The following is a 27,939-nucleotide window of genomic DNA, read 5'->3' on the forward strand; positions in this document are numbered from 1 at the left end:
CCGAGCTCATCGCAGTTTGGGGACACAGACAACCAGAAGCCCAGTTCCCCGCTGCCACGTGCTCAGCTCTTTCTGCCACACAACGATCTGCTCATTTATGCCTTAGTTATTTTATCCTCCCCGCCAACAGGGAACTGCACCTCTGGCTTCTTTGTAAAATGAAGGTGAAAGTTCCAATCCCACCACTTCTCGGGGGTATGGTAAGGATCAAATCGAATTACGCTCCACGAAATTCCAAGTTTTCCCAATTAGAAGGTGAGCCCTGGGGAGGGCTGGACCCAAACGTCATTCCTCTCTGTTCTACCTCGTTTTCTAGACTAGAGTGGTCATTTTTACTGAGTAATAGATATGCCAGGAAATTAAATTCAATTAAACTCTAAAGAGGTCGACGCTCCTTTTCCTCCTTTCACGGATGAGAAAAACGGAGGCTCGGTTCAGTTCAGCGAGCTGCCCAGCTCCCACAGCTTGGGACTGGCAGGACCCCAAAGGCCTCCCACCCGGCCGCTCCCCCGCGGAGTCCCCGCCCCCACACACACGGGCGGTCCTGCTGGCATCTGATGGCACCGCTGTGTCGCTGCACAGGGCTGACAACTCCTGGTGCCATTTCCGTGAGCCGGGCTCAAACGCTCAGGGGCCCCAGGCATCACCATTTCTGGGCCAGGAACTTCGGTCCCTAAAACCACCACAAGGAAAGGGGCGGGATGCACGTAGAGCGGGCACAGCCGTGTTTCTCAAAGCGGGGAGCAGGGGGAGCGGGCAGTGTGCCCTTCTGCCCAGCCTCGGCCTCGAGGGAGGCTGGTGCCTGCACTGGCTCCGCGGGCAGCAGGAAATCCTGGCTGGCACCCAGCCTCCGAGGCGTGGAGCCTGCTGACCTCTCCCAAGCGCCCCTGCGGCCTGTGCACGCCCAGGGCCTCTGCAGCCAGCTACCCGAGCAAGGTCTCCGCTACCCAGGGCTCCGAGTTTCGGTGAGGAAATGACTGAGGGCGGACGCGGCACCTCCCGCTTTCCCACCCTGCCCCGCCGGTTCCCTTTTTCTGAAGGGGGAAAGGCCTCCACTGCCACAAAGCAGAACTGACAGCCACCGGGACTTCCTCGCCGAGCCAAGCTTGCAAGAGGGGGACGGAGCGGAGGCAGAGGCAACGTGAGGTCCCTGCAGTGCAGCAGACCCCGCCCGGGGCAGCGCTGGGGGGCTGGCCGGGAGCCCAGAGCCGCCAGGCACAGCAGCCCACGCGGCCAGTTTTGGGGACTGGGAGAGCCACCCACCCAGTGGGGCTGGTGCTTGAGTCCCCTCTCGAGCCCTGAGGGGCTGGTGCCTGAGCCCGCTCTCGAGCCACTGGGCCTGAAGAGCAAACAGGCTTCACGGTGCCACATGGGCTCGGCCGCTGGGCAGGAGGGCGGAAGGAGGCCCCGCCCACTGCACCCAGCCACCCTCAGGTCTGGTGGGAAAGGCGCGCGAGGGCCTGAAAACCTCGGCCAGTGACCATGAGGATGTCTTCCACACAGGCCTGTTTCCGCCAATTTCTGGGTCCCCAAACCAGCCCTCACTTGTGCCGTGCTGCCCTCCACAGCAGCCATGACCTTTCCCCTGGTAGACGGATGCCTGAAGTGGGGTGGCTCGCGGGCCGGACGAGGGCCCTCGAGCAGTGAGGGGAGAGGCACCTCCCAGCTGGCAGGCAGCCCACCGCAGCTGGGGCCACCCAGGGCCCCTGGCGTCCCGGCACACACTGGCTTCCTCGCCTGTGACCACATGGTGCCCACCCTCTCCCACGGGGCCAGCTGTCAGAGCCCGCGGTCCGTGCCTGCACAGCGCAGTGTGGAGACCTCAGCTGCCTCCACGGCACTCGCATGCAGTTCTTCCTGCCCGTATGCCACAGCCCACGTTTAAACAAGCCTCCACCCAGCCAGCTCCCCAGGCCCCGCCAGCACCCCAGGCCCGCAGCTCCCCAGGCCCCGCCAGCTCCCCAGGCCCCGCAGCTCCCCAGGCCCCGCCAGCTCCCCAGGCCCGCAGCTCCCCAGGCCCGCAGCTCCCCAGGCCCCGCCAGCTCCCCAGGCCCGCAGCTCCCCAGGCCCCGCAGCTCCCCAGGCCCCGCCAGCTCCCCAGGCCCCACCAGCTCCCCAGGCCCCGCAGCTCCCCAGGCCCCGCCAGCTCCCCAGGCCCCGCAGTTCCCCAGGACCGCCAGCTCCCCAGGCCCCGCCAGCTCCCCAGGCCCGCCAGTTCCCCAGGCCCACAGCTCCCCAGGCCCGCAGCATCCCAGGCCCCGCAGCTCTCCAGGCTCACTGCTTCATTTCCTCACCTGGTGGTGGGAAGCATGACTAAGGCTAAGGCGTGATGGCTGCCCTCAGGGTGCTCAGGGGAGGTGGGAGGGGAAGCAGGCAGGTGAGCAGTGCTCCCAGGCCCAGGTGCCGTGGAAAGGCTGAGGAGCAGGTGACCAACAGCTGAGATGCCAGCCCGTCACCTGGAGCGGAGCAGGTGGACCAGGGAGGGAAGAGGGGGCAGTGCAGGGAGCACAGGTGGGCCCGGGAGCAGGGAGCACCTGGACGAGGTGGGTGGGATGAGGGGGAAGTGGTGGCGCCAAGTGCAGTGGGAGGGAGCGGCCAGCAGGGAAGGGCCTGCCCAATGGGCCGTGGAAGCTGCCCTTTATCCCACAAGCACCGAGAAGGCAGCCAAAGTCCGCCGTGATGGGGGGCAGCAGAGGGGTGGCACCAACGTGATTGGGGTGTTCAGGGCCAGGAAGGGAGTGGGCGAGGGACAGCAGTTGTGGCCCCCAAAAACCAAGCAGAAGCGGGGCAGGCCCAGCCACCCTCTCAGTCCAAGGACTAGGTCTGTGCCTTCCCACCGCGCAGCGGGTGCCCTGCAGGGCCCACCCATCACACTGGCATATGGCAGGGCCTCTGGCCCCCTCCAGTACCATGGGAGCAGGTCCAAATGGCGAGGTCTGGGTGGCTGGGCGATCTCTGCGGCAGCTCACGGCTAACAAAAGATGGGTCGGGACTCGGAGGTTTTCTGACTGCATCATGCTTTCGAAATTCTTTCAAACAGCCCCCCAAGGCTTGGGTGTGCTTTCTGAACAGCCAGAAAAGCGTGACCATTCTTAGATCAAATGAGAAAAATAAGAAAACCCTAACTATCAGGGCTGCAAAATCTCAGGTATCACCCAGTAGAGGAAGAACCAGGTCCAGGGGCCCAGGGAACATGTTATAAACAGTTCCTGCCAAATCTGAACCTTCCAGGGGAAGACCTGGGAATCTGAATTTTCAGAGTACCACCCATGCCCAGGTCACGACTCGACCACACGGCCCAGTGGGGGAGCCTGAGTCAGACCACATCCCTCCTCTTAGAGGCTGACCTGCCCGGGGCCCCGGTCTGCAGGGTGAGAAGAAACAGAGAAGTCGCTCGTGCAATGCCAACGGCCCAAGGTCCAGGGAAGCATCAGCCAGACAAGGGCGGAAGCTGGCACTGGACCCCTCAACCTGAGCTGCCGACTGGCCTGAATACTTTACCAAGCTGCCTGGAGAGTGGAGTCTGAGCTCCCAGGTCCTAGGGGCTGTCCAGTGCCTGGGCCAAGGCCTGCCCCCGGGAATGCTCCATCCTAGGTTCCGGGGTTGGAAGAGCCCCCCTTGCCCTAGAGACACTGAAAAGTGCCCAACGCTTGCCTTCCCACCTGCCTTGCTGTAGGTCGGTGACCTGCTGATCTAACACCCCACACGAGACGATGAGGCAAGCTGCTGACACAGAGCGGCGCCGAGGAGCGGCAGAGCGAGCTGCAGGGCCCGCTACCTGAGTAGCAGTTTCCTTGCCCAGCCGTTCTTCCTGTGAAAGGGGGGCTTCTGTTCTGGCTGTGTACCTCCAAGGCGTGAGAACTTTGCTTTGGATTTCTGTTGCTTGCAACTCAGTGCCCTGGCATTTATAGCCACACCCTAGTGGCAGAGTATGCAGCGCCTCGGAGGCTTAAGGCCGTCTCAGGGTGCATGGCTCATCTGACCCATGGGGAGGTCCTGGGACCCAGGGAGAGAAGGCTGTGATGACCGCGGTGCAGATGGAGAAGCTGGGACTCGGCAGCGTGATGTGCCCTTTGGAGCTGGTCCCAGCATCCTCAAGTCAGTCTCCCTGACATCACAAGGCCACCGCTGAGGCCAGCAAGCCGCGGCCCCTCCTAGGGAACTTCCATTCCCTTCCTCGCAAGATGGAGATGATTGGAAAACATACGGGGCCTCAATATCAGGAACCAGAGTTTGGAAGCCAATCAGATGCGAGCCAGAGGCTTTTCAGAGCAACAGGGATGCCGGTGCTCCCTGGAGACTAGAAGCTATTTTACCCACTGAGCAGCTGTTTCTCAGCGTCACAGTCTGGTTTTGGTTGTTGTTTTTTTAAGTGTAAATAAGACACCAAGGTAAGACAATTGTCTCCTCTCTGGTGTGATCTACAAGTGATGAAATTCTAATTAAAGCCACATTTAAACTACGAGTCAGAACCGACACACTTATTTGTGCGGGGAAATGCTGCTTAAACAAGTCTCATCCTCACCTACCAGCGTTTCCCTAAGAGGCAAAGCAGATTTTTTTTAAATCCACATGCTCAGCTGAAAGAACAGGAAAGCAGAACCACAAAAGGCCGTGACCCCTGTCCTGACACTACGCGCTGGGGGAGCTGGGAGACCTCCTCAGTTTCTCAGAGCTGCAGGGCCCCCGGCTGCAGCCAGCGTGGAACAAGGCAGCGTATGTGACGAGACGAGTGCGCGCTACGCCCCACGCAGGGGAAGGCTCCACCCGGAGACTGCCCTCCCCATGGCCTCCACATGAGGCCACCGCCATGCCACTGTGCAGGCCGTGACATGTCCCCCAAGGGTCACGGGGCAGATCCCTGCATGCACGCCTCTTCCCGCGGGTCACCCAGAGGACGGCTCGGCCCTGGCCTCCAGCTGACCTCGGCTTCCAAGGGCAGATCCCACCCCCGAGAAGAGAACCTGAGTTCAGGTCAGAGGAGGCCGCCTTTCCTGCAGGGGACAGAGCAGCACAGGCTGGGGGCTGTCCTAGACGGGCTCCCCAGTCCAGGCCGCCTCCACACCTGCCTGCCCTGCTCCTGCCCCTCCTCTGCCTGAGCACTTTCCTCCCCTCCTGTGCCTCAAGATGGCGACGGTTCCTGGCTGTCCCTTCACGCGTGCCTGCGTCCTCAGCGCCGCGCCAGGTCAGGTCCTGTCTTGTAAGCTGCGCGGCCTGGGGCAGAGTCCAAACAGGGACGTGACCTGTAGGCCGACCCTGAGGTCAAGCGGGATCAGCACGGGCATGCTGGGCTCAGAAGGCCCCGACATCCCGCCGCCCGAGCCATGCCAGTGCCAGGCCCCCAGCCTCCGGGGACCCCGCAAGCCCTCCCCGCAGCGTGCTCGGTTCCCGAGCACCCCTCCCCCAGAGCCCCGCACACACCGTGTGAGAACTGGGTCCACCTCCCCACTGGGCCCCAGCCCCCCGCCGGAGGTGCACACCGGCCCCGCGGACCTCACAGCGCCTTCCCAGGGCCTGGCACTCAGCGGTCACTCGGCGATGACGGCGACAGCCAGGTGCGCAGGAGGCTCCGTGACTGGCCCTCACGCCCCTCAAGCCCATTCCCAAGGCCTGGCGCTGGCCTGGCTAAGGCCCCTCAGCAGACGGAGGTCCCGGGCGCCCGGGCGCGTGCTTTCTCCAGAGGGACTGCCTCTCCGGGATCAGAAGCAGGTGCTTTTTCTTCAGGATTCAAATTACCCTACAAGAAATCCAGCCGTGTCCTGCCCAGAAAACAAAGCGGGGGGTGGGGGGCAGCGCACCCTCTTTGTGCTTGGAAAGACTACGGCCGAGCCACTGTCTCTAGACAGAGCAGCCCTTTCGAGTCCTGCATCCAAGCAGCCCAGGAGTGTGGCTTTTACTCCCCCCAGGGCATCGTTACTACAGCAACTGTTTTCCTCTTGGAATTCTTTCAGGAGTACGGGCTGTCCCTTCCCTCCAAGCCAGGCCTCTCCGGCATGGCGGAGGCACGTCTGGACAAGCTGCCCCCCCCCCAGGGCTTGTGTGCAGCAGCACAGAGCGAGCCCTGGGCTCTCCGCAGATCTCTGGACAGCGCCGCCCTGCTGGCCGAATGGCTAGACCTGGGCAGGCAAGGGGCTCGCTGCTCAGAGGCGTGTGTGAAGAGGGGGTGTGGGGGGGAGTCAAAGGCAGGCAGGTGTGTCCAGGTGCGGTGGGCGAGGGGGGGGCGTCGAGGTGTGTAGGGAGCTGTGGTACAGTCCACTGTGGGGGTGGGTTGAGTTGGGGTGCTCTGGGGGCGGGTTGAGTTGGGGTGCTCTGGGGGCAGGTTGAGTTGGGGTGCTCTGTGTGCTCGGAGGTGGACTGGGAATATGTGGGGGAACGTGCTGTTAGGGGCGAGGTGGGCGGTATGTGGGTGTGGGTGGCGGGAGGCATTCCTCAGTATCCCAAGATGGACGCGGACACACCTTCTTCAGAAACAAGAACGCCAACTGTGTCTTCACTCTGCATTACAATTCTTTATTATTTTAAGATTTTTTTTCTCCCCTCCCCCCCTTTGTCTGCTGTGTCCATTTGCTGTGTGTTCTTCTGTGTCCAGCTGCATTCTACTCAGTGGCACAGGGAATCTCTGTCTCTTTTTGTTGCGTCATCTTGCTGCGTCAGCTCTCCGTGTGTGCGATGACACTCCTTGGGCAGGCTGCGCTTTTTTCACATGGGGCAGCTCTCCTTGCGGGGGCGCACTCCTTGCGTGTGGGGCTCCCCTACACGGGGGATACCCTGCATGGCACGGCACTCCTTGTGTGCATCAGCACTGCGCGTGGGCCAGTTCACCACACGGGTCAGGAGGCCCTCAGTTTGAACCCTGGACTTCCCATGTGGTAGGAGGATGCTCTGTCAATTGAGTCAAATCCGCTTCCCTGTATGATAATTCTTAATACTACCTATCAGCCACATCCCAGTCCCATGCCTGCTGAGGGTTGAGGGTAGCCAAGAACTACTTAAAACATACGGTCTTTATTTGCAACAAATGACCCAGAAGCAACTGTTTGGGGCACTGGTATTTACAGTCAGAACACCACTAGGCAGCTGGTTTGGGGCATGGCAAGAACCTGGGTGGCAGGTCAAGGGGGGCCTGGCTCGGGGGTCACTGCCCTCCCTGTAAGTCCGCACAAAGCCTAAAGGGACGAGGGTCACGTGACACAGCGCACCCAGGGCAGTGCCACTGCCCATGGGGCACCAGGAAATGTCTGAGTGTTTGGGTCAAAGGTGCTTAAGAGCTGTCCCAGGCTACCAAGGGGCTAGCAACATCCAAAAATGTTTTTACCTGTTATTATTATAATCACTATCATCATCAAGACGTTGTGGAAGGTTAGCAGTATTATTACAAACACCGCATGCCAACCATTCACAAGGAAAGGTAATTTTGTTCTAAAACACAAAGGCCAAAGAACAAATAGTGCTGGGTCATTGATAGTCCTATGGACAAAAAGTGAGTCCTGACTGCAACACACACCATTCAAAAGTAAATCAATTCCAGATATACTGAAGATCTAAATGTGAAAGGTAAAACAATAAAACTTCTGGAATACAGCATAAAAAAATAGCATCATGACCGAGGAGGAGGAAAACATTTTCTTAAATAGGCCACAAAAAGCATCAGGAAAAAAAATGGATGAATTGGTCTACATTAAGATTGAGAACTTCTGTTCATCAAAGGATGCAATTAAAACAGTAAAATGTCAAGGCCCAGGGCGGGTCAGGGAGAAAGCCGTCATGATACTTGTAGAGAATACAAGACGCATATCCAGGGCCCAAAGGAAGAACTCCTGCAACTCAACAGGACAATGTCAAAGACACACGACATAAAAAGAGGGGACAAAAGACGTGAATGGGAACTTCATACAAACATGTAAAAAGATACTCAACTTCATTCGTTAGCAAGGAAAGTAAAATTTAAACCAAAAAGGGGTACCAGCACATCCCCAGCTGAAAGGCAAACAAGAACGCCACACCACGTGCCGGGAGGGAGCGGAAAGCGCAACAGCCACTCTGGAAAAGTCAGGCAGTCGCGATGCTCCCCGTACCTAGCAATTCTTCCCGGCGCTTTTCCCCGGCAGAAAGGTGAACATCTGTCCACCAAGACACGCGCAAGCCTGGGGACAGCAGCACAAGACCGAAGAGCGCCGGTGTGAAAACCAAGAGTGGAATGGGCACACGGTGGCATATTCAAAGCAGGCAGCACCAGTACAGCAATGAAGACGGACTGACGCCACGGCCAACGCCACGGACTTCCCGCACGGTGAGGCAGAGGAGCAGCAAAGTTCATACGACATGATTCCACCTCCGTCAGGTTCAAAGTCAGAAAAACTTTTGTCTGGAGTTTTGAGGTCTGGGCGGGTGGCCCTCGAAGCACGAGGGGCTGGGAAGGAGCAGGAGGGGCTTCTGGGATGCTGTCCCCCGGGGGTCTCCACCTGAGCTTACATGGATGTGCCCGCTCGGTGAAAATCCTGAGAGCTCAGTTAGGATGGACGCAGTCTTCCGTCCATTACACTGTTACACTTCAATTAAAAGTTGTTTGGTTTTTTTAATGCCACTAGGGAGTCATTAAAAAGAGAACATTTTAAGCCCACTTAGAAACCCAAAATAAAATAAAATCATTAAAACTAAACAGAGGACCCCAGCTCCCTCCCCCAAGCAGCCCCAGCTACGTGGGCATCCAAAAGGCAAGAAAAGCCCCTCACGACCTTTTGGGTCTAGGAGACAGAAGGCAAAAACAACTGAGGGTTCACCATCAAGACCACACAAATTCTTTTGTTGCAAAAACTATGAGAAAGATTTAAAACCAGCTTGAATTTCAAGATTCCTTTGTTTTTCAAGCTGGCCTAGGGAATACCTAACTATGTCTTGTAGTGCTAAAGAAGTCACCCAACAAAGAGGCTTCAATTGTCAGTGGTGGAAAGAGGAAGATGGACCTTGTCTTGAGGCTTCTGCACAGAAGAGCTGGACAGTGAAGGATCCAGAACAGCTCTCTGTCCTATCTGTCTCAACAGCAGCCCTGCCCTCCGGGTGAAACTCAGAAGCTCACCCCTTGCCGGGTGCACACGGGACCAAGCGGAGGAGGTCTCACTTTCCTCCTGTAGCCTACTGCAGAACCCCTCACTGCACAGCTCCAAGGAGGGGTCAGCACCAAGTCTACCCCAACAGGAAGATGGCCACGGAACTCAGCTGACAAGGATGCCCACTGCCACCACTGTTACTCAACATGATGCTGGAGGGTCTATCCAGAGCAATCAGGCAAGAGAAAGAAATTAAAGGCATTCAAGCTGGAAAAGAGAAGTCAAATTATCCCTATTCGCAGACTGAGTGATCCTATATAGAACATCTCAAAGCATCTATTAGAACTAATAAACGAGTACAGCAAAGTTACAGGAGGCAAGATAAACACACAGCAGTCAAATGGGTTTCTACACACTAGTAAAGAATCTGAGAAAGAAATCAAGAAAAGAATTTCATTTACAATGGCATTTAAAAGAATAAAATACCTAGGAATAAATTAAGCCAAGGAAGTGAAAGACTGGTACACTGAAAACCATAAAAGATCGGTGAAACAAAGAAAAGAGGAGCTAAATAAAAAGGAAGAGTCCTGTTTCCTGGATTGGAAGACAATATTGGTAGAATGTCAATATTACCTGAAGCGATCTACAAATCCAATGCAATCCCTATCAAAATTCCAGAAGCCTTTTTTTGCAGAAATGGAAAAGCTGATCCTCAGAGTCATACAGAATTGCAAGGGGCCCTGAAGAGCCAAAAGATTCCTTGGTGGGGGGGGGAGGGGACGACAAGTTTGGAGGACTAACTCTTCCTGATTTCAAAATTTTCAACACAAGCATACAGTAATCAAAACAGTGTGGTACTGGCCTAAGGACAGACACATAGGCCAATGGAATAGAATTGAGAGTCCAGAAATAAAAGCACACATCTATCACAAGTTGATTTTCAACAAAGGTGCCAAGTCCATCCAAGAGGGAAAAAATACTCTCTTCAACAAATGGTGTTTGGACAACCAAACATCCTCATGCAAACCAACGGACCCTGGACACCTACCACTCACCATATACAAAACTTAACTCAAAATGGATCAGTGACCTAAATATAAGAGCAAATGCTGTTAGAAAACATGGGAAAATATCTTCATGACTCTGTATTAGGCAACAGATTCTTAGATTTTACATCAAAAGCACAAGCAACAAAAGACAGATAAAGTAGACCTCATCAAAATTTAAAACATCTGTGCATCAGAGGATACTATCTTCTGATAAAAGACAACCTACAGGGAGAAAATATCTGGAAACCACAAAGCTGATAATGATTTAATATCCAGAATATATGCAGAACACCCACAACTCAACAACAAAAAGACAAACAATCCTATTTTTTAAATGAGTCAAGGATTTTTTTTTTTTTTAAAGATTTATTTATTTATTTAATTTCCCCCCCTCCCCTGGTTGTCTGTTCTTGGTGTCTATTTGCTGCGTCTTGTTTCTTTGTCCGCTTCTGTTGTCGTCAGGGGCACGGGAAGTGTGGGCAGCGCCATTCCTGGGCAGGCTGCTCTTTCTTTTCACGCTGGGCGGCTTTCCTCATGGGCGCACTCCTTGCGCGTGGGGCTCCCCCACGCAGGGGGCACCCTTGCGTGGCACGGCACTCCTTGCGCGCATCAGCACTGCGCATGGCCAGCTCCACACGGGTCAAGGAGGCCCGGGGTTTGAACCGCGGACCTCCCATATGGTAGACGGACGCCCTAACCACTGGGCCAAAGTCCGTTTCCGAGTCAAGGATTTTAATAGCCATTTCTCCAAAGAAGATCTATAAATGGTCAATAAGCACACGAAAAGACGCTCGACATCACTAAACACTAGAGAAATGAAAACTAAAACCACAATGAGATACCACTTCATCCCACTAGGATGGCTATTAATAAACAGACAGAAAATAACACACGTTTGCAAGGATGCGGAGAAAGAGGAACCCTGGTACATTATTGGTAGGAATGTAAAATGGTACAGCCACTGTGGAAAACAGTTGGTATTTCCTCAGAAAGTTAAACCACAGAATTACTATACAACCCGGCCATTTCACTCCTTGGAACATACCCTAAAGTTGAAAGCGGGGACTCTGACAGGTATTTGTACACCAATGTTCACTGCAGCATGATTCACAATAGCCGAAAGGCAACCCAAGTGTCCATCAACAGATGAACAGATAAACAAAATGTGGTATATCCACACCATGGAACCTTATTCAGCTGTAAAAAGAAGTGCTGGTACGAGCCACAACACGGGTGAACACTGACTGAAGACATAGTGTTGACTGAAATAAGGCAGACACAAAAGGACGAATATCGAATCATTCCTCTTATAATGAAATACTGAGAATAGGCAAATTCACAAAAATAGAAAGCAGAACAGCGGTTATCAGGAGAAGGGGGAAATGGCAGTTATTGCTACACCAGCATGAATTTTGGTTTGGGATGATGAAAATAGCTTGGGAATACATAGCTGTGAAAAGTACATGGTATTGCAAATGTACTGACTGCCGAAGAATTTTCCACTCAAAATGGTTAAAATGATTTTTATGTCGTGTAGATTTTATTACAATTAAACTATTTAAAGAAGAGAGAGAGCGAGAACAGCAGCAACCCGCGCAGGCACCCCCTGGTGAAGGGAACCACAGAATGCCACGAGCCCCATGCAGAGGCAGCGTTCTGCTCGTGCGGGGGCAGCGGCGCGTTCACTGCAGGGCACTGCCACCTGACGACCCAAGGGCTGGGGCTCCCCCAGGCGCTGGCGAAGAGGCCCCCAGCTCCACAACCCTGGGAGAGTTTGGGGCCCATGCCTGCTCTCCTAAGACCAGCGGGTCTCACGGTTGGGGTCCAGCAAGGCCTGAAAGCAGCGGAAAGGACGGCCAAGCCACAGCCAGGCTGTGGCACCACGTGGCCGCTCCACCCGCTGGCTTGGACCCCACTGGCACCTTCCCCTCCCACCTACATGTCTCTGGAACAGCTTGACAAAGATCACCCACCACCTCGTCTCACCAAAACCAACTGCCTGTCCTCACCAGGCTTTGCTCACCTCACTGCTCTCCCACCACCCAGAAGCTTCCTCTGCTGACCCCTCCTGTGTAGACACTCCCCAGTCGCCCACCCCCTTCCCACCCCCACACTCCCCCGCCCTTGAATCACCAGACCCTGGCACTGTCCTCCCTCTTCATTTGTTCACTGTCGCCCACCGCCACCAACCCCAAGGAAGCCCCTGGAGGAGGGAGGCTGGGGTGGGCACAGCTGTAGCCCCAGGGCCCAGCCCAAGGCTGAGGCTCACGCCTATCTGTCTAGTGGTTGTCTGTAGAGTTCCTGCATCTGCCGAGGCTACTGCTCCTCGGAAAGGAAGTGCTGGCCTTCCGATAAGAGAATGTCAGGGAGTGATCAGAGATTTCCAGACAAACACAGCATCAAAATCATCTCAGGGGAGTGGATGTGGCTCAAGCAGTTAGGCACCTGTCTCCCACACGGGAGGTCCTGGGTTCAGTTCCCGGAGCCTCCTAAAGAAGACAAGCGCGACAGCGAGCTGGTACAGCAAGGTGGCGCAACAAGAAGACACGATGAGAAGATACAATGAGACACAAAAGCAGAGAATGGATGTGGCTCAAGCAATTGGGCACCTGCCTCCCCTGGGTTTGGTTCCCAGTGCCTCCTAAAAGAAGACGAACAGACAGAAAGCACACAATGAACAGACACAGAGCAGACAACAAGCACAAAGAACAAGGATGGGCGGGATAGATAAATAAATAAATCTTTTTTAAAAAATCATCTCAGGAACTCTATGAATGTATGACTTTCTAAGCTATATATCAAGACCCCAGCTGTGGGGACAGAGAAGAGATTACAAATGGTCTCCCCGAGTGATCCCAATGCACAGGTAGGTCTGAGGCCCTCTGACTGACCCGACACCTTTGTTTTAGAGCAAGCGGAGGTCCTCAGAATAGATGGTGCCATCCATGGTTTCAGTGCTGGATGCTAAATAGGGGTCTGTGTTGGGAGCGCCAAACTTCCCATCCACAAGGTTCTCCTTCTCACTGCCTCAGAAACCCCAAGGAAGAGCTCACTCCTTAGAAAGAATGGGGACTACACACCCCATCTTGGCCGTGGACCTGTAAATCCACTGTCTTCTTCATCTAACATTTCGCACTACAACTGAATTCCTACTTCAAAAAATCAGGGCTAGGATGAGTAACACCAGGAGGCCAGGAGAATGTACTCTTTGCTCCCATCAGATCCGGGGCCAGCCCCACCCACTGTCACCCAGCAAAGAGAGCCAGAGGACCACCTGGCCCCTCCATTTTCAAGGAAGAGAAGAGAAAGGCCACAAGTCCCCATTTATAAAAGGCCTAAGTGCAAAGCCCTGAGCTAGACACTGCAGAGATAGCACCTTTTCCTGGTCTGCCGGCTTCTGATGAGGTCGGGAGCCACATCCCAGTCACTCACAAAGACAGGGAGGCCCAGAGTTTCCAAGAGTTGTTGTCGTCCCACAGATGTAATGACAATACCACTCTGAATCGTGAGCATTTCCTTCACCAGGTGCACACACACAAGAGGCCCTTGATAAGTATCTGCTGGAGACACCAGCCACCAAGACTGAACAACTTCAGAGCCAACTGCCCCAGCTCGAGGCTCACCAAGGTGGAGCTCACAGTCATCTAGGTTTCCACCTCGCCTCTCCCTCTTAGATCTCAATAAATGGGAGTTTAGGACTTTAGGTTTCTTAAGAGTCAGACTAGAGGAAGTAAGTCTTCCAGAGACGTACTGTCAACAAGGTCCGATAAGGCACGTGTGGTTGTTTGAATGTAAATTAAAATTAAATATAATTAATAAAATGTCGCATCATCTATGCTTCAAGGGCTCAAAAACACACATGTTGGGGAGCAGGTGTAGCTCAGTAGTTGAGCACCTGCTTTCCATTACAAGATCCTGAGTTCAATCCCCAGGACCTCCTAGGAAAAAAAAAAGCTACATGTTGCTTACGGCCACCATATTGGACAGTACAAATTACAGAACACCGTCATCACCTCACAAGATTCTACTGAATAGAGCTATTCTAGCCTCTAGAGTCAGGTGAAAAAAGGAATTACTGTGGAACTTGTGTCCTAGTTTGCCAGAGCTGCTGTAACAGATACCATAAACTGGTTGGCTTAAACAACGGGAATTCATTGTCTCATAGTTTGGAGGCTACAAGCTGTGGGCAGATCATGCTTTCTCTTTCTCTGACGTCTGTAGCATGCTGGTGGTGGCCTGCTGGCCATCCATAACTCAAGCTCCGCCTCCACTGCATGGCCATCTTTCTTCTCTGTCTGTGTTCAGATTTCCTCTGAGAATTTGGCTCATCTGATAGAGCATCCACCTACCACATGGAAGGTCCAGGGTTCAAACCTAGGACCTCCTGACCCGTGTGATGAGCTGGCCCATCCACAGTGCTGATGCGCGCAAGGAGTGCCGTGCCATGCAGGGGTGTCCCCTACGTAGGGGAGCCCCATGCGCAAGGAGTGCACCCCATAAGGAGAGCTGCCCAGTGCGAAAAAAGTGTAGCCTGCCCAGGAGTGGTGCTGCACACATGGAGAGCTGACACAGCAAGATGACGCAACAAAAAGAAACACAGATTCCCAGTGCCACTGACAAGAATACAAGCGGAGACAGAAGAACACACAGTGAATGGACACAGAGAGCAGACAACTGGGGTAGGGAGGGGAGAGAAATAATAAATAAATAAATAAAGACAGACAGACTCCGGTCATACTGGTTCAAGACCCACCCTGATTCAGTCTGGCTTCAGCTTAACCAGTAACATCTTCAAGGTCCGACTTACAAATGGGTTCATGTCCACAGGACCAGAGGTTAGGACTTGAACACATCTTTTCGGGGACAAGATTCAATCCATAACAACCTGTAAACTGAGAACCAGACTTTGGCCCTGAGATTGCCTGACCTGAGTGGCTGGCCAGAGGGACAAGCAGCCTCCCTCTCTGGGAGGGCAGCAGGACAAAGCCAAGTCTAGGCCAAATGCTCAGGAAACCCAATAGCCAAGGGCAAAGAGTTTGTGTCAAGTTAATCATCTTTAGGAGTTCCATTTGGCTGCTCCGGAAGAAGTCAGAGGGGAAAGAAGTGGCCTCCTGCTGTCCTACTGGACACCACCAGAGGTGATGCCACAGCGCTTTATTCCCAGAGCCTTGAAATGTTCACCGACTCACAGCCTGGAACTTCTGCACGAGTATCAAGAAATAAGGTTCAAATAAGATACAGAAATCTGTGCCCAGGCTGGCTGCCCTCCCAGCTGGAAAGCCCGGTTCCTGTAAAACTTGGCCACTAAAGCACCCAGCCCAGCATTTTCAGAGCACACCCTTGTCCCAAGCACTGCCAACTGCTCACTATCAAATCCTCTACATCACTCCTCATTGCTGCCTTTGTGCCAACGAAGGGTCCCATGTCTGAACTGCTTTCCTGAAATACTCTACTTTGCACCTACTCCTGCTATGCAGGAGCCTAGATCCTCACATTGGAGAACTGAACTAAAAATATACAGCAACTTCCTCCCTGAAAGAGGAGGCTCCTTGAGTCTTATCTGCGGGTAGCAGGCAGTCCACACTTCCTCCCCAGGACCTTCATCAATTATAGGTCCTACAAGAAAGGGCTGTGGACTGGGGAATTAACTCTAAGTGTAGATCCTCGACTGTCTTTTCCCATGTACCTAATAAAAATATCAATCAAGAACTGTGGGGGCATAAGGCTGCACCAGGAAAAGCAAAGGAAGGTACTGTGAGGAGGGAAAGAAAGCATGGCACTCCCCCTCCCCTATAAGAGATTTCCCGTTATTAAAGTACTTCCGAAGGGAGCCTTGACACAACAGAGGTACAAGAGAAGAGCCTGCAGAGGATGCAGTTTCCGGCCCAGACCTTGGCTTGGCTGGACTGGAGGAACAAGAAAGTCAAGGGCAGACCCCTACTCTTTGCTCTCACGATGGGGTAAGACGGTCACAGCCTGGGGTCTCCCAGGAGCCACCTCGTTGTCAGCAGGACAGAGGGCCTACAGTGAAGTGTTTCTCACCCCACCCTGCATCAGGGCACCCCCTCTAAGTCAGTGCTGAAAGGCAGTCACCACCTGTTTTCACATTGCCTGCTATCTTAAGATCCCCGCCACACCTCCTAGCATATGACCTTGGGCAAACGTCCTACCTTTAACAGCCTTGGGGCTCCCACCTATAAAATAACAGAATCACCCTTGACCTTCCTTTTTCTCAGGGTTGTCACCAGAACCAGATAAGATAAACTCGGTGGGTGGTATCATTCACCACATTAAGTTAAATGTGAAAACTTCATTTTCTTTAAAAAGGATTAAACTGTTGGAGCTACAGAGAAAAATGGGGGAACTATATACTCCTGTCTTCCTTCTTTCCTTTTCTCCGTAGCACCATCCAACACTCTATATTTTGCCTGACCATCCGTCTCCCCAGCGAAATAGAAGCTCCTTGGGCAGACTTCCATCTGACTTGCTCCCTGATGTACCTCCAGTGCCTGAGTGCCTGGAGCACGGTAAGTACTTGGTGTATCACCTCCAAGAACCCCTCTCAAAAGCAAACACTGCTTTATCACCCGCTATGGATCCACCACTGACACCACTGCCTGGAAAAGGAATAGTCAACAAAAAAAATTCTAACTTGCCTTTTCTAAACAGGAAAAGGGCTAAAGAAAGTAAGAAGATCAGGAGCTCCCAGACAGAAGAGGCATGCCAGAAAAAGGAAAAAGCTTCCAAGAGAGTCAAAAATGAAATTTCACAATAACTCCTGTTTCTCAAAGAGAATGCAAGGAAGCTCCAAGAGCCAGGGAACGCTCAATGCCAAAGAAGGCGGCATGTGATTTCCAAACACACGTTTTCCAAAAATGAGTTCAGTCAACGGCTTTCAGAAGCCGTTGAAGCCGGCACTGTGGAGATTTAACTCAGTTACAAGAACAGTCCGTCTCTATTTCCAGCCCATCGAAAATCCCTCTTTCCAAGGCCAGTTCACCTGATTGCCTGGGGCTTCCTTCCCACCTTCCTTCAGCAGTGGGCCTTTCTGCCCCTTACATTCTGACCACAAACCAAGCCTCCATCATCTGGGCCAGCACTTTCAAAAGGCTGAGTAGGAGCTCCCTGGGCCAGGCAATTTGCAGGGAGAACTGTCTGACAGGGCAGCAAGATGCCAAGAGAAGCAAAAGCCAATGCGGCCAGTTTGTACTCCCTGTTACTTCCCGTTTTGCTTTCCAAACACAGGACGGCCAGGCAGCCATGTTGAACGGAAAGCCAGGGCCAGACTCACCTGCCCGTTTTCTGAAAGCTGGAAAGTGAAATCCCTGTTTCTGCCAACGCCCACAAGTCTAGATATTCAAAATTCTTTGCATTTTGTAGAATGCAGAACAGTTTTCAGTTTTCACCCATCCAACAATAGAACCAATACCCTCAGTGCCCCTTAGGCATTAGGGCCTTTCACACATCTCAAAATAACCCAGTGAGATAATGAAAGCCTAGGGGCTGTTATCCCCGTCCGAGACCTGAATCAGCCCGTGCTCAAGGAGATAAACTGATTTGTCCCAAATCCCAAAGCCCCAAGTCAAGAGAGCCAGGTCAGACTTCTTCCTCTCGATTATTTCAGGGAAGTGAGAAAAACAGATACTTAATCAGGCCACTTTGGTGTCAAACGAGAGCAAGGAAAAATGCTTCGAGTTTGGCCACTAATAGGACTATGAGGCCAATATCGAGAGAGAGAGCTGGCGAAAAAACAAAGGGCCCTCCTCTTTCTCCGCGGTCCACCCTGACCAAGAGATGGGTCTTTTCCTTTGGGTTTCTGCACTAAACGATCCCGGTGCACATCCAGGGGACACGGAAGGGCCTGTCAGACCCCAAGACCCGATCAAGACGGTGAGAAGCCAGCCGGGTCAAGGGTTAAACAGGAGATTCAGCGCGCTCAGTCTCGACCGAGTCACGCCTAACGGACCCAAGGAATATCGGAAACTAGAAGATGTCCTGGAACACAAACGAACAACCGTGGGCACGAGCCAAATGGAACGCCCGCTGAACAGAGCCAACGGCCCCCGCGCATGCGCGACGACCGCACCAGCGCCAAGAAATCCCGCGCCGGCTCCGTGGGCGGGCACCGACTCCGCGCGCATGCTCAGGATGCTCGCGCATGCGCGTGCTGGGCAGCTACCCTTTCTTCTCGTGGGCTTCTCTTCCGCCCCTGTTTGGGACCCCGAGCGTGGGCTACCCCAGTCACGGCCCTCAGGCCCCATCCCTTACCTTTCTCCCAGTTTTCTCCCGTAGGGCCTTCAGCCTTTCCTTTCGCCGCAGGGCCTCTTCCTCTAACCGGCCCACTCCGGCACCAGCCGCCGCCATATTGCCCACCAGCCCCCCTCCCCTTTCGCCTGCACTGAGCAGGCCCAAGGAGACGCGAGGAAAGTCTCACGGCCAATCCAGGTGCGAGATTGAGAGCAGGGAGTCCTGAAAGCCAATCAATGCTGAGTCCCTATACGAGGGCCCGCCCCCTTCCTCCCGGCCACTCGCCTAGCGGGCGGGGTCCGGCAAAGAAAAAGATGCTAAGGCTCGATTCGTCCAACGCCAATCGGTGGGAAAGCCGTAAGTAGAGTCAGACCTGAGGCAAGGAGAACAGAGCGCGTCGACCGCTCTGGTGTTGCCTTAACACCAACCACAGCCCGCTCTATGCCGGCCTTACGGAATGCCGCGACCCATCCTTGTGCACTGATCCTGATTCAAGGCTCGAGTGTCTTCAAAAAACCTTCCCTGTCCTCCCCGCTGACCCAGCCCAACATGAGGTCTGCGACTCCCACCGCCCAGCGGTCCGTGGCTCCGGGACCCACCTGTCCCAGTGCCCCCAGGGTTTTCTCGCTCCAAGCTGAGACAGCCTGCGCAGAGCGGGACCTGGCTGGATCCCCATTTCCCTCTGGGTACATGGATGATCCCCTTCCTCTCCCACCCGCAAAAAACCCGAGGATCAGACTACCTCCCCTCGAGAAGGACGAATCCCAATGGGGACGCAGCAGGCCGGCAGGGCTCCCAAGAAACCCACTACGCTTAGGAGGGGTTGGCTTGGCCTTGACTGAAGTAGGGGGCCACGGGGTGTATGGCTCCCCAGCCGGAGCTGCCTGTGTCTTCTTCCCTGGGTTTGTCAGTGTGACAGAGAGATCACTTAGAGTGTGCGCAGGCTAGCTGAAGTCAGGATCTTCTGGCAGCATATTGGGCGTCTCAAAACAATGCGACCTCCCTCGTGGGGATAGGAGGCTGTGCCCCCTCTAGGGGACCCGCCCTTGCCTGCCCTCTCCCAGCTAGACTGTCCTTGACTGGGAGATCCCTTCCCGTACTGGCCCCAGCAGACACTCACTTTTCCCTGCAGAGGGTCCTGTGCTACAGACGCTTCCTGGACCAGCCAGCCCCCTCCGACCCTATCACCCCACATCTAACCCGGGTCCCTCTACATCCTCCATCTTGCAGGAAACGGCAGCGAAGAGCTAAGGAGGGGGGGTAGGGAGGGGGGTATATGAGAACCTCTTATGTTTTTAAATGTAACATTTTGTGTGATCTATTAACTTTACCAAAAAGATAATTACAAAATTAATTTTTTTAAAAAAGAGCTAAGGAGAAAAGGCCAGACTGGAGAGGCCACCCAAGAAACGGAGAGGGCAGAACGAAATCGGGCTGGGGGCAGTCTCTTTTCTCTGGGCCACCGAAGGCCCAGGGGGCTCCAGCCTGACCAGTTCCTACTAAGTGCCAGCCCTGCCTGCCCACTCCCTGCCCTTTGTTTCCCCCACCTTCAGCAATCTTCCCCCAAGCTCCCGGCCCAACCCCTAGGGGCTCCCTCGCCCCGGGGCTGGCCCTGCGGGGTGCTGGGAAAGGAGCCCAAGTATAATGACAGCATGGCTCCTCTCAGACACCCTCTGCCTCTGGCTCCCCAAGTGGTCCTCATTTGGCCAACCTGGGCCTCGGTTTCTCCATCCGTAAAACAGAAGGATGAGGTGCCGCCTCATCTGGTTAAAGGAGAGCAGAGATATGACTCCAGCGCTGGGCTCTGGAGGGGAAGAAGTCTTGGAAGGCTTCCTGGAGAAGGGTACCAGCGGGGATTGTCCAAAGCTCCCAGGCAGCCTGACGGAAGGCACCGCCCCTCCTCACCTCCCCACCCCCCAGGCCTTGCAGGCTTGTCCTGCAGCTCTCGGCTACCCCGACATGCCACTCCCAGAGGGTAGAAACTCAGAAGTGGCTCCTGGGTCGCTCTCTACAGAGCTTAGAGCAGCACCTGGCACGTGGTAAGCGCCTCCTGTGGTTGTCGTGGCGGTGGTGGTGAAGACTTGTTGACATCCCCTGGCGGCCCGCCGACCCTTCCTCAACGCCGCGGGCCCGGAAAGGTCCGGAAGCCCTGCCCGCACCCCTCATCCCCGAGGTCCCGGCGGGGGCTCGGCCTGCGCAGGGCGGAGCTGCGAGGCGCCCTCCGGGTCGCCCTGACCCCAGGCTCCTCCTCCCTCCGGCTCTCCGCCCTCTGCACTGTCTCGGGAGAGGCGGGGCGGCGGCCGCAGCCGGCCGAGAGGAGGAGGAGGAAGAGAGCCGGCTGGGGTGGCTCTGCGCGGCGGGGCAGGAGCCGCGGACTTCCCCCAGTCGTGCGGTCCCTCGCCGCTCCGCCCCGGAGTAACGCCCTCCGCCCATGGGCCTGGCGGGGGGCAGACGGCGGGCGGCGCGGAGGAGGCGGTGGCGGCAGGTGGCGCGCAGAGGGGCCGGAGCCGGGCGATGGCTGCCTCGGAGCGGCTGTACGAGCTGTGGCTGCTCTACCACGCGCAGGTGAGCCCGTCCCCCGGCCCGTCCGGGGGGCCCCAGCGCCTCGCGCCCCACGCCGCTGCACCTGTACCGGGCGCCGCCGGGGCCGCCTCCGTGCGCGCGCGTCGGGCGCGCTCTGGCTGCACACACACGTTTGCGCCCCTGGCCGGCAGGGTGCCTCTGGGACAAACTCCTAGGAGACTATCACCTCACGGGAGCCCCTCCGGTGGGGGCGTCCAACTTGTATCCGAGGAAGGGGGCCTAGGCTGGGACGGCCAGGCACCTCCCCCTTTTACAGATGGGTAAACTGAGGTCCGGGGAAAAGGAGAGATGGGAAAGGGAGATTCCATTTGAGCTGCCCCTTCTGTGGCGTGACCCGACTGGGTGGTCGTGGCCCACGGGCCCTGGCAGGCAGTGGGTGATAAGGTCCTTTTGGTGGCCCCATCCCCCATGCTGAGGATTGGACCAGGGGACCTTCCCCCCCCCCGCCCCCCCCCCCCCAGCCAGGAGAAAAGGTTTTGCCTTAAATGCCAAGGGCAGGGATGGGGATTGGGGCCAGGAAAAATGCCCCAGAGCTCCTGGCTTCCCGTCCCTGTCCCTGACTGCTTCAAGTGACCTCACCCTGGTCTCCCCACAGGGCAAGAACCTCGTGTTGCCCAAATTCTGCCTCTAGACCCCCACTTTCCTTCTGCGCCCCCCCCCCCCCATAGGGAGGGAACCTCGGTCCTGCCCCGCCCTCCCCAGGCTCCTCCAGCACTGACCTGTGTCCCGACACCTGCCTGGCATCTGCTCCTGGCTCAGGTGTGCCTTGGGCACAATGGACCATTGTGCATTGACCGGCTGGTCACTGGGGGGGAGTTCATACTCAGCCCGACTGTCCCGCCGACTGTCTCCCAGGACAGCAGGCCTGGACTGGGGCCCCTGGGGACCTGGAGTCCAGGCCTTCAGAGTCACAGCCTCTTTGGTGGCTCAAGCTGTAAGAGGGAGCAGTGTGTGGAGGAGAGCGCCTCTTCCTTGCCCCAGGACCCGCTCGGTGCACCTCTGCGCCTCTGCTTCCCTGTCTGTAAATCTGGTACAGCGCTGGGTCAGGGGTGGCCTGGGCTCTGCGGAGAAGTAGCTAATGTGGCTGGTCCAAGCCAGAGAAGGCACCTGCTTCCTGGTCCCACTGGGTCCCCTCACCCCATCCTCTCGATCTTCATCTCCAAGAACTGGTCCTTATGAAGGAGCAGAGGGTCCCGGAAAGAAGCCTGACCCTGGCCCTCCTGCCTCTCTCTGCTCCAGTGGCAGTGGGCAGGTCCCTATGACCAGGCAAAGGGGGCTGAGCCAGGTGATGTCTGAGGAATGTTATTGGAGGGGTTCGGGTTGGGTGGCACGCTGCTGGGGGGGCTTGGTTGAGTTCCCTCAGGACTGCCTCCAGCATGGTTGCTTCCTGCTGCCCGTTCTCGCTGGGCCCTGCATCTGGGCAGCCCCTCTGCCCCTCAAGAGGTGCTCTGCACTGATGCCTGTGCTGAGTCCTCCCTCCCAGCCTCACCCCAGCTGCTCACCTTGCAGGGCAGGTATGGAGCACAGGCTGGCCAGTTGCGGCCTTGGAAACCCGGCAGGCGGGGGCAGCCTGGAGCCAGGCAAACAAATCCAGGATGTGAGTGCAAACCCGGGAGCCGGGTGGGGCCGGGCGGCCGTGAGAGGAAGCGCAGCCCGCCTCCCAGCGCTGCCTTCCTGCCCGCCCCGGCCTGCTCCTGGAACTCCCCACCCTCAGAGCCGGGCCCCCCGCGAGGGGTAGCTCGGCCCCACGTTGAGCCCCACTAGGTGCCTTTTGGGGGGAGAATGCAGGGTAAGGAGTAGCATCAAGAGAGTACTGAGACCCCCGGCACCGGCCAGCCAACACCTGCACTCCTCCCTTCCGCCCCAGAGCTGACTTCAGCTGGCAAACCTGTTTCCCCAGTTTGGGCTTGGGCTGGTGGGCGGAGACTCTGGGGAGCCCCGCCCCCTTCCTGCCCTTCCTCTCCCCTCTGGGCTCCCAGGCTCCAGATTCAGACCCGCCCAGCCCCTACCCCTGCCCTCTTGGGCTCAGAAGAGCTGGAAGAACAGGTGCAGGAGTGGGGGGGGTGTTTAGGCACAGGTGAGGCAGGAGCTCTCAGGTATGAAGCTACTAAGCAGGGAAGGGAGGGGCCACAGTGCCCCCTGGACATCACTCTGGGGAGCTCTTTGGTGGGGAAACCAAGGCAGGGACGTGCCAAACTCATCAGATGAGTTTGGGGGCAGAGTCAGCGCTCCAGCCAGCCTGCATCGTGTGTGTTCCTTTGCCTAGGAAAGGTTTTGTCCCGTGGGCAGGAAGTCTCAGGTGGGTCCCCTCCCTGGGATGGCACAGGCCATTTTCTCCGCCTGGGGCCTCCTCCCTCCCCCCACAGCTCAGGCACGTCCCCATTTTCACCCTCACTGTACATGCCACTCTGTTGCCCAGGCACCTGGCATTTAGTAGGTGCTCCTTGGGTATTTGCTGAATGGCTGGATGGAGGAGATGGGCCTTGTGGCGGGGACCAGGCAGTGCCCCCAGAGGAGGCTGGTTTTGATTAGGCCTTGAAGGCTGAGGGGATGGAACAACAAGAGCAAGCACAAGCACCTGGCTGCGGGCAAGACCAGAGGCAAGGTGTGGGGGGGGGGGGCGGCCGGTGAGGCAGTCATGTCCAGAGGACCCTCCGTGCACCAGGACCAGCCCAGGGAGGCTGGGCATGGGGGGCTGAGAGGACAAGGAGCTGGGAAGTGGGCAGCAGGGAAGTTATGCAGAACGGTGAGCAGACGACAGCCCCCTTTCCGGCTGGAGTGGCCGTGTCACTCAACAGCTCCCTGTCAAAGGAAGTCCAGGGCACCACAGAGGGTTGAGGGGTGCCCCAGGTGGACAAGGTGAGGGTGGGGCAAGCACTGAGGGTATGGGTGGAGAGCCCGGGCTGAACTCCCCCACCTCTGCCCGTGTGCCAAGGGCTCAGCACCGCCAAGGACCAGGTCAGCGTGGCTTGACAGCGCCTCTGCCCGCCCCCCACCGCCCCTGCGCCCTTGCCCTTGCCCTTGCCTGCTGAGCTCTGCTGCCACGTGGAAACCTTGGCCAGACCCTCTGCTCCCTCTGGGACTTTACCTCGGTCTTGTGCCCTCTTGGGCCTCAGTTTACCCTCCTGGAATGGGGGGAAGAAGGGTGGAATCGCCTCTGGAGTGCTCAGTCCCCTTCCATCTCTCAGGGGGTTCCACCTCCTGCTTCCACTTCTAAGTCAGCTGCCTCCAGGTGGGACTGAGGTGCTGGGTGACCGGCACAGAGCCCAAGGCTGGGGGAGGGGCTGGTAGCTCCTGGAGTTGTTATGGCAACTGGGGAACTGATGGCGAAGTATGGGTCCCCATGGCAACAGGGTCAGTTACTATGGGGACCCTGGAAGGCAATCCTGTTTCCACAGTGGCAGGACAAGGGGAGGTTAAGCCCTGGGGGTTGTGACGGAGACCAAGAGGTCTTCCCCTTTCATGGCCCCCCTTCCCAGGTGAGTTTGAGGAACTGGCCCTGGGCGCTCAGATGACAGTCCTCGGTGTCCCTGCCCCTGGCAAGGCCCCGTCTTCCTGCCTCTTCCCATAGCTGAGGTCCTCCCAAGTCTGACCTCTAGTCCTCCTAATGTTGCCAGAAACCACCTTGGGCTGGACGTTGCCCTCCCCCTCCTGGTGCTGAGTGGGGACGTCCCCGGGCCTCGGGGAGGCCATCCGGAACGGCCCCCACCCCAGCCTGTCCCATTTCTGCTTGCCTGGCCCTGGAGATGGGGCTCTCACTACTGCCCAGGCAGCTCCGAGTGGGAGGAGCCACCCACTCTGGAGCTGCCACCCATTCTCCCTTCCCCAGCCCTGGCTCCGTCGTGAGGCCCACCCAGGCCCCCTGCCGGGGACAGCTGAGCCAAGGCCTGCCTCTCACTTGTCACTCACAGAGGTGGGTGGGAGGAGATGATGGATGGGCTTGGAGGTGAGAGCCCCTGGCTTTGGGGGTGGAGCTCCTGTCACCTAGCCCTGACCTAGTGCCATGTGGCTGCCACTAGAAAACTTGCACCTTTAAGGAAAGGGATGGGTTTTAAGGGGGCAGCCGGGCCTCCAAGAGGCCGAGCATCAGAACTGGGCCCTCAGCCGGGGATTCCAACCCCTGGCGGCTCCCTGGATGCCAGACAGGGTGGGTCTTGGGAAAGGTGCTGCACGTGATGGGGGAATTTATTTTATTTTTTTAAAGATTTATTTTATTTATTTCTTACTCCTCCCCCCGCCCCAGTTGTCTGTTCTCTGTGTCCATTCGCTGCGCGCTTTTCTTTTTGTCCGCTTCTGCTGTTGTCAGCGGCACGGGAATCTGTGTCTCTTGTTGCGCCATCCCGATCCCCGGGCCGGCTGAAATTTCCTTTGCGCTGGGCAGCTCTCCTTATGGGGCGCACTCCCCGCGCGTGGGGCTCCCCTATGCGGGGGACACCCCAGCGTGGCACGGTACTCCCCATGCACACCAGCGCCGCACATGGGCCAGCTCCACACGGATCAAGGAGGCGCAGGGTTTGAACCACGGACCGTCCATGTGGTAGACAGACGCCCTAACCACTGGGCCAAGTCTGCCTCCCTGATGAGGGGATTTCGGCAGAAGTGACATGGAAAGCAAAGGAGACGCAGGCTGGGTGGGGAGGTGAGGCAAGCAGCAAGTCGTGCCCTTGGCTGGGCCTTCAGGGGGTCGGGGTACCAAGACCGGAGATGAGGGGGAGCACCCATGTGGGGCCTTGTGTGCTAGGGGAAAGCTGTGGGCATGCTCCAAAAATGGGAGCTGGAGGTGGGTCAGGTGTCCACTGTGCCAGGTGCTATTTGAAAGCCTTTCCTGCGCTGCCCCATTGTAAAGCAGGGGTGAGAGGGTGATGAGGTTGGGGTGGGGGCTTAAGGGGAGGCACAGGGCAGGCCAGGGCTGGTGTCGGGTCGAAGTGGGGCAGTTAGGGTCTGGGGGCAGCACGGCCAGGGGCTTCCTGGCCACTAGGTGGTTGGCAGCTCAGTAAACACACGGCCTGGGTCCTCGTCCCTTCCCTCAGCCTGGCCACCCCTGCCTGCCTCTCAGCCTCCCTGGGCTGCCAGGGGAAATGGCAGTCCAGGACCGCTTAGGCCCGGCCTGCCCCTGGCCCCTGGCCCCCTGGTGCCCGTGTCCTCTATGCGGGCTCTCCAGATGGCCTCAGGGTGAGGGGGGCCTGAGTGCAGGGTTCCTCCAGGGGTGACCCCAAGCCCCCACCTGTACCCACAGCTCTCCGCTGACCCATGGGCCAGTGGCTGTGCACAGGGCTTGCCAGGGAGATTTGTTCCTAAGCTGCCCTCGAGGAAGGGGTGGGGCTGGGGCCAGCCGGGCCAGAGCCTCTGCTGGGCGGGTGTGGGGAGCCCAAGCTCCACCGCTGCCCTTCCCAGCCCAGGACTCCACACAACCCTGCCGCGGCACTCGCAGCACCCTGCCCCCACCCCAGCATGGGAGCCTGAAGCCATCAGGCCCAGGTTAGAGCAGAAGAGGCGCGACCACCCACCCCAGCCAATGCCGTGGCCCCTCCCGAGCCCCCAGCGCCTACCTCGATTGCCCCAGCCCTGAACCCAGCCCAGCCTGGTCCTGCTGGAAGTGTGTGGGACAGGACGGGCTGGGGGTGTGGCATGTGCAGAGGGGGTGGGAGGGACAGATCCAGGTACTGGCCACAGAGGTGGGGGATTCCTGCCCACATACAAAAGCCCAAGTCCCGGAAGGGAACGAACGGGTTGGGGGGCAGAGGCCTGGGCCAGAGGGCGTGAATCGCAGGCGGGGAGAGGAGGCTTCAAGTGCCAGGCGCAGCGGCTGAGCCTTATCTCAGGGTGCGGGCAGGAGGGGATATGATGGGATTTAGGCTCCAGATGTTCCGCAAGCGGCAGCTGGCAAAATGGGCCCTCATTTTAGGTGAGAGATGACTGTGGTTGGACTGGGCGTGGTTTTGGGGTAGAGGAGGGGAGGGTGGTGTTGGGACATTCTTGAAGGTAGACGGGTCTTTGGGGGTCACTGAGGCAGGGTCAGTGTGGGCCGGCTGGCAAGCAGGCCTGGCTTTCAGTGAAGCTGTGGTGGGGGAGGAGCCCCTTGGGGCCTCCATTTCCCCATCTGTAATGGGAAGAGTTCCCAGGAAATGGCCCAAGAGCCCTGGCCAGCTCTGGGTTTTCAGCACTGGGCATTTTGGTTTCTGTGATCTTTCGTGGGGAGGAGAGGTGGGGCAGAGGTAGGGGAGCAGGGGGCCTGCCAGCAGCCGAGAGTGGGGGTAGCAAAGAAATGCCATAGTGATGTGGGCTGGCGCCTCGGCCGGCCCAGCCCCTCAGGGTGGCCTGGGCCACGATCTATGCCAAAGGGGCAAGGAAGGTGCCCGCCGCGGGATGGAGGGTTGCGCTGCCCGGGTCTGCTGGGGTTAGACCCCCAGCCCTGGGGCCGTCACGCCTGGCCCTGTGGTTTAGGGCTGGCAGGAGGCAAACATTAGCCACCCACCCAAGGGTATTTCTGAAGGTCTTTGGACCTGAGGGTGGTGACACCCGGGGAGCACTGTCAGATCCTGTTTGGTGCTGACTGTAATTGTCCCTCCCCATCACCCTTCTCCAGCCTAGACCCTGCTCCACCTCACAGAGCCCGGGAAAGAAAGTTGTCATCTGGGCTCATACAGTTGGCCTGGGGCCTCCATGTGGTTCTAGTATGGTGGATAGAGGGATGGAGGGAGAGAGGTGCTCATGTCCAAGCTAGGGCTCACCACATGCCCCAAGAGGGGCTTAGAGGTTAGGGCAGGTTAGGGTCCCTGATCTCCAGGCTCTGCTCTCCAGCTTGCAAGACACACAAATCCCATACAGGGCTTGGCAGCCCCGCCTCATTAGCTCCAGGTCCCGCCTCTCTGCACCATGCCCCGCCTCTTGGATCTCCTGGTCCTGCCCCTCTGCACAGGCCCCACCTCTTTGGCTCCTGGCCCCGCCCCTCTGCACAGGCCCCACCCCTCTGCACAGGCCCCACCTCTTTGGCTCCTGGTCCCGCCCCTCTG

General features: G+C 57.0%; 2 protein-coding genes across 4 annotated transcripts in view; one reads left to right on the plus strand and one right to left on the minus strand.

Moving 5' to 3' along the window:
* Positions 1-22,499, minus strand: part of CCDC12 (coiled-coil domain containing 12) — a 50,011-nt gene extending 27,512 nt beyond the window's left edge. For 2 of the 3 annotated variants that reach the window (XM_058288790.2, XM_058288789.2), the window contains exon 1: positions 18,365-18,518. In XM_058288790.2, the coding sequence (XP_058144773.1) occupies positions 18,365-18,460 (96 nt within the window). In that variant the 5' untranslated portion in view covers positions 18,461-18,518. Of the gene's footprint in view, positions 1-18,364; positions 18,519-21,645; positions 21,859-22,428 lie in introns of those variants that run through there. The other variant, XM_058288788.2, reaches the window with a different exon arrangement.
* The window catches only part of NBEAL2 (neurobeachin like 2), a 28,779-nt gene continuing 21,517 nt past the window's right edge, over positions 20,678-27,939 (plus strand). The window contains 1 exon segment of the mRNA XM_058288787.2: positions 20,678-20,908. Coding sequence (XP_058144770.1) covers positions 20,858-20,908 — 51 coding nt within the window. The 5' untranslated portion in view covers positions 20,678-20,857.

The sequence above is a fragment of the Dasypus novemcinctus genome, chromosome 26 (assembly GCF_030445035.2).
Source record: "Dasypus novemcinctus isolate mDasNov1 chromosome 26, mDasNov1.1.hap2, whole genome shotgun sequence".
Lineage (NCBI taxonomy): Eukaryota > Metazoa > Chordata > Mammalia > Cingulata > Dasypodidae > Dasypus > Dasypus novemcinctus.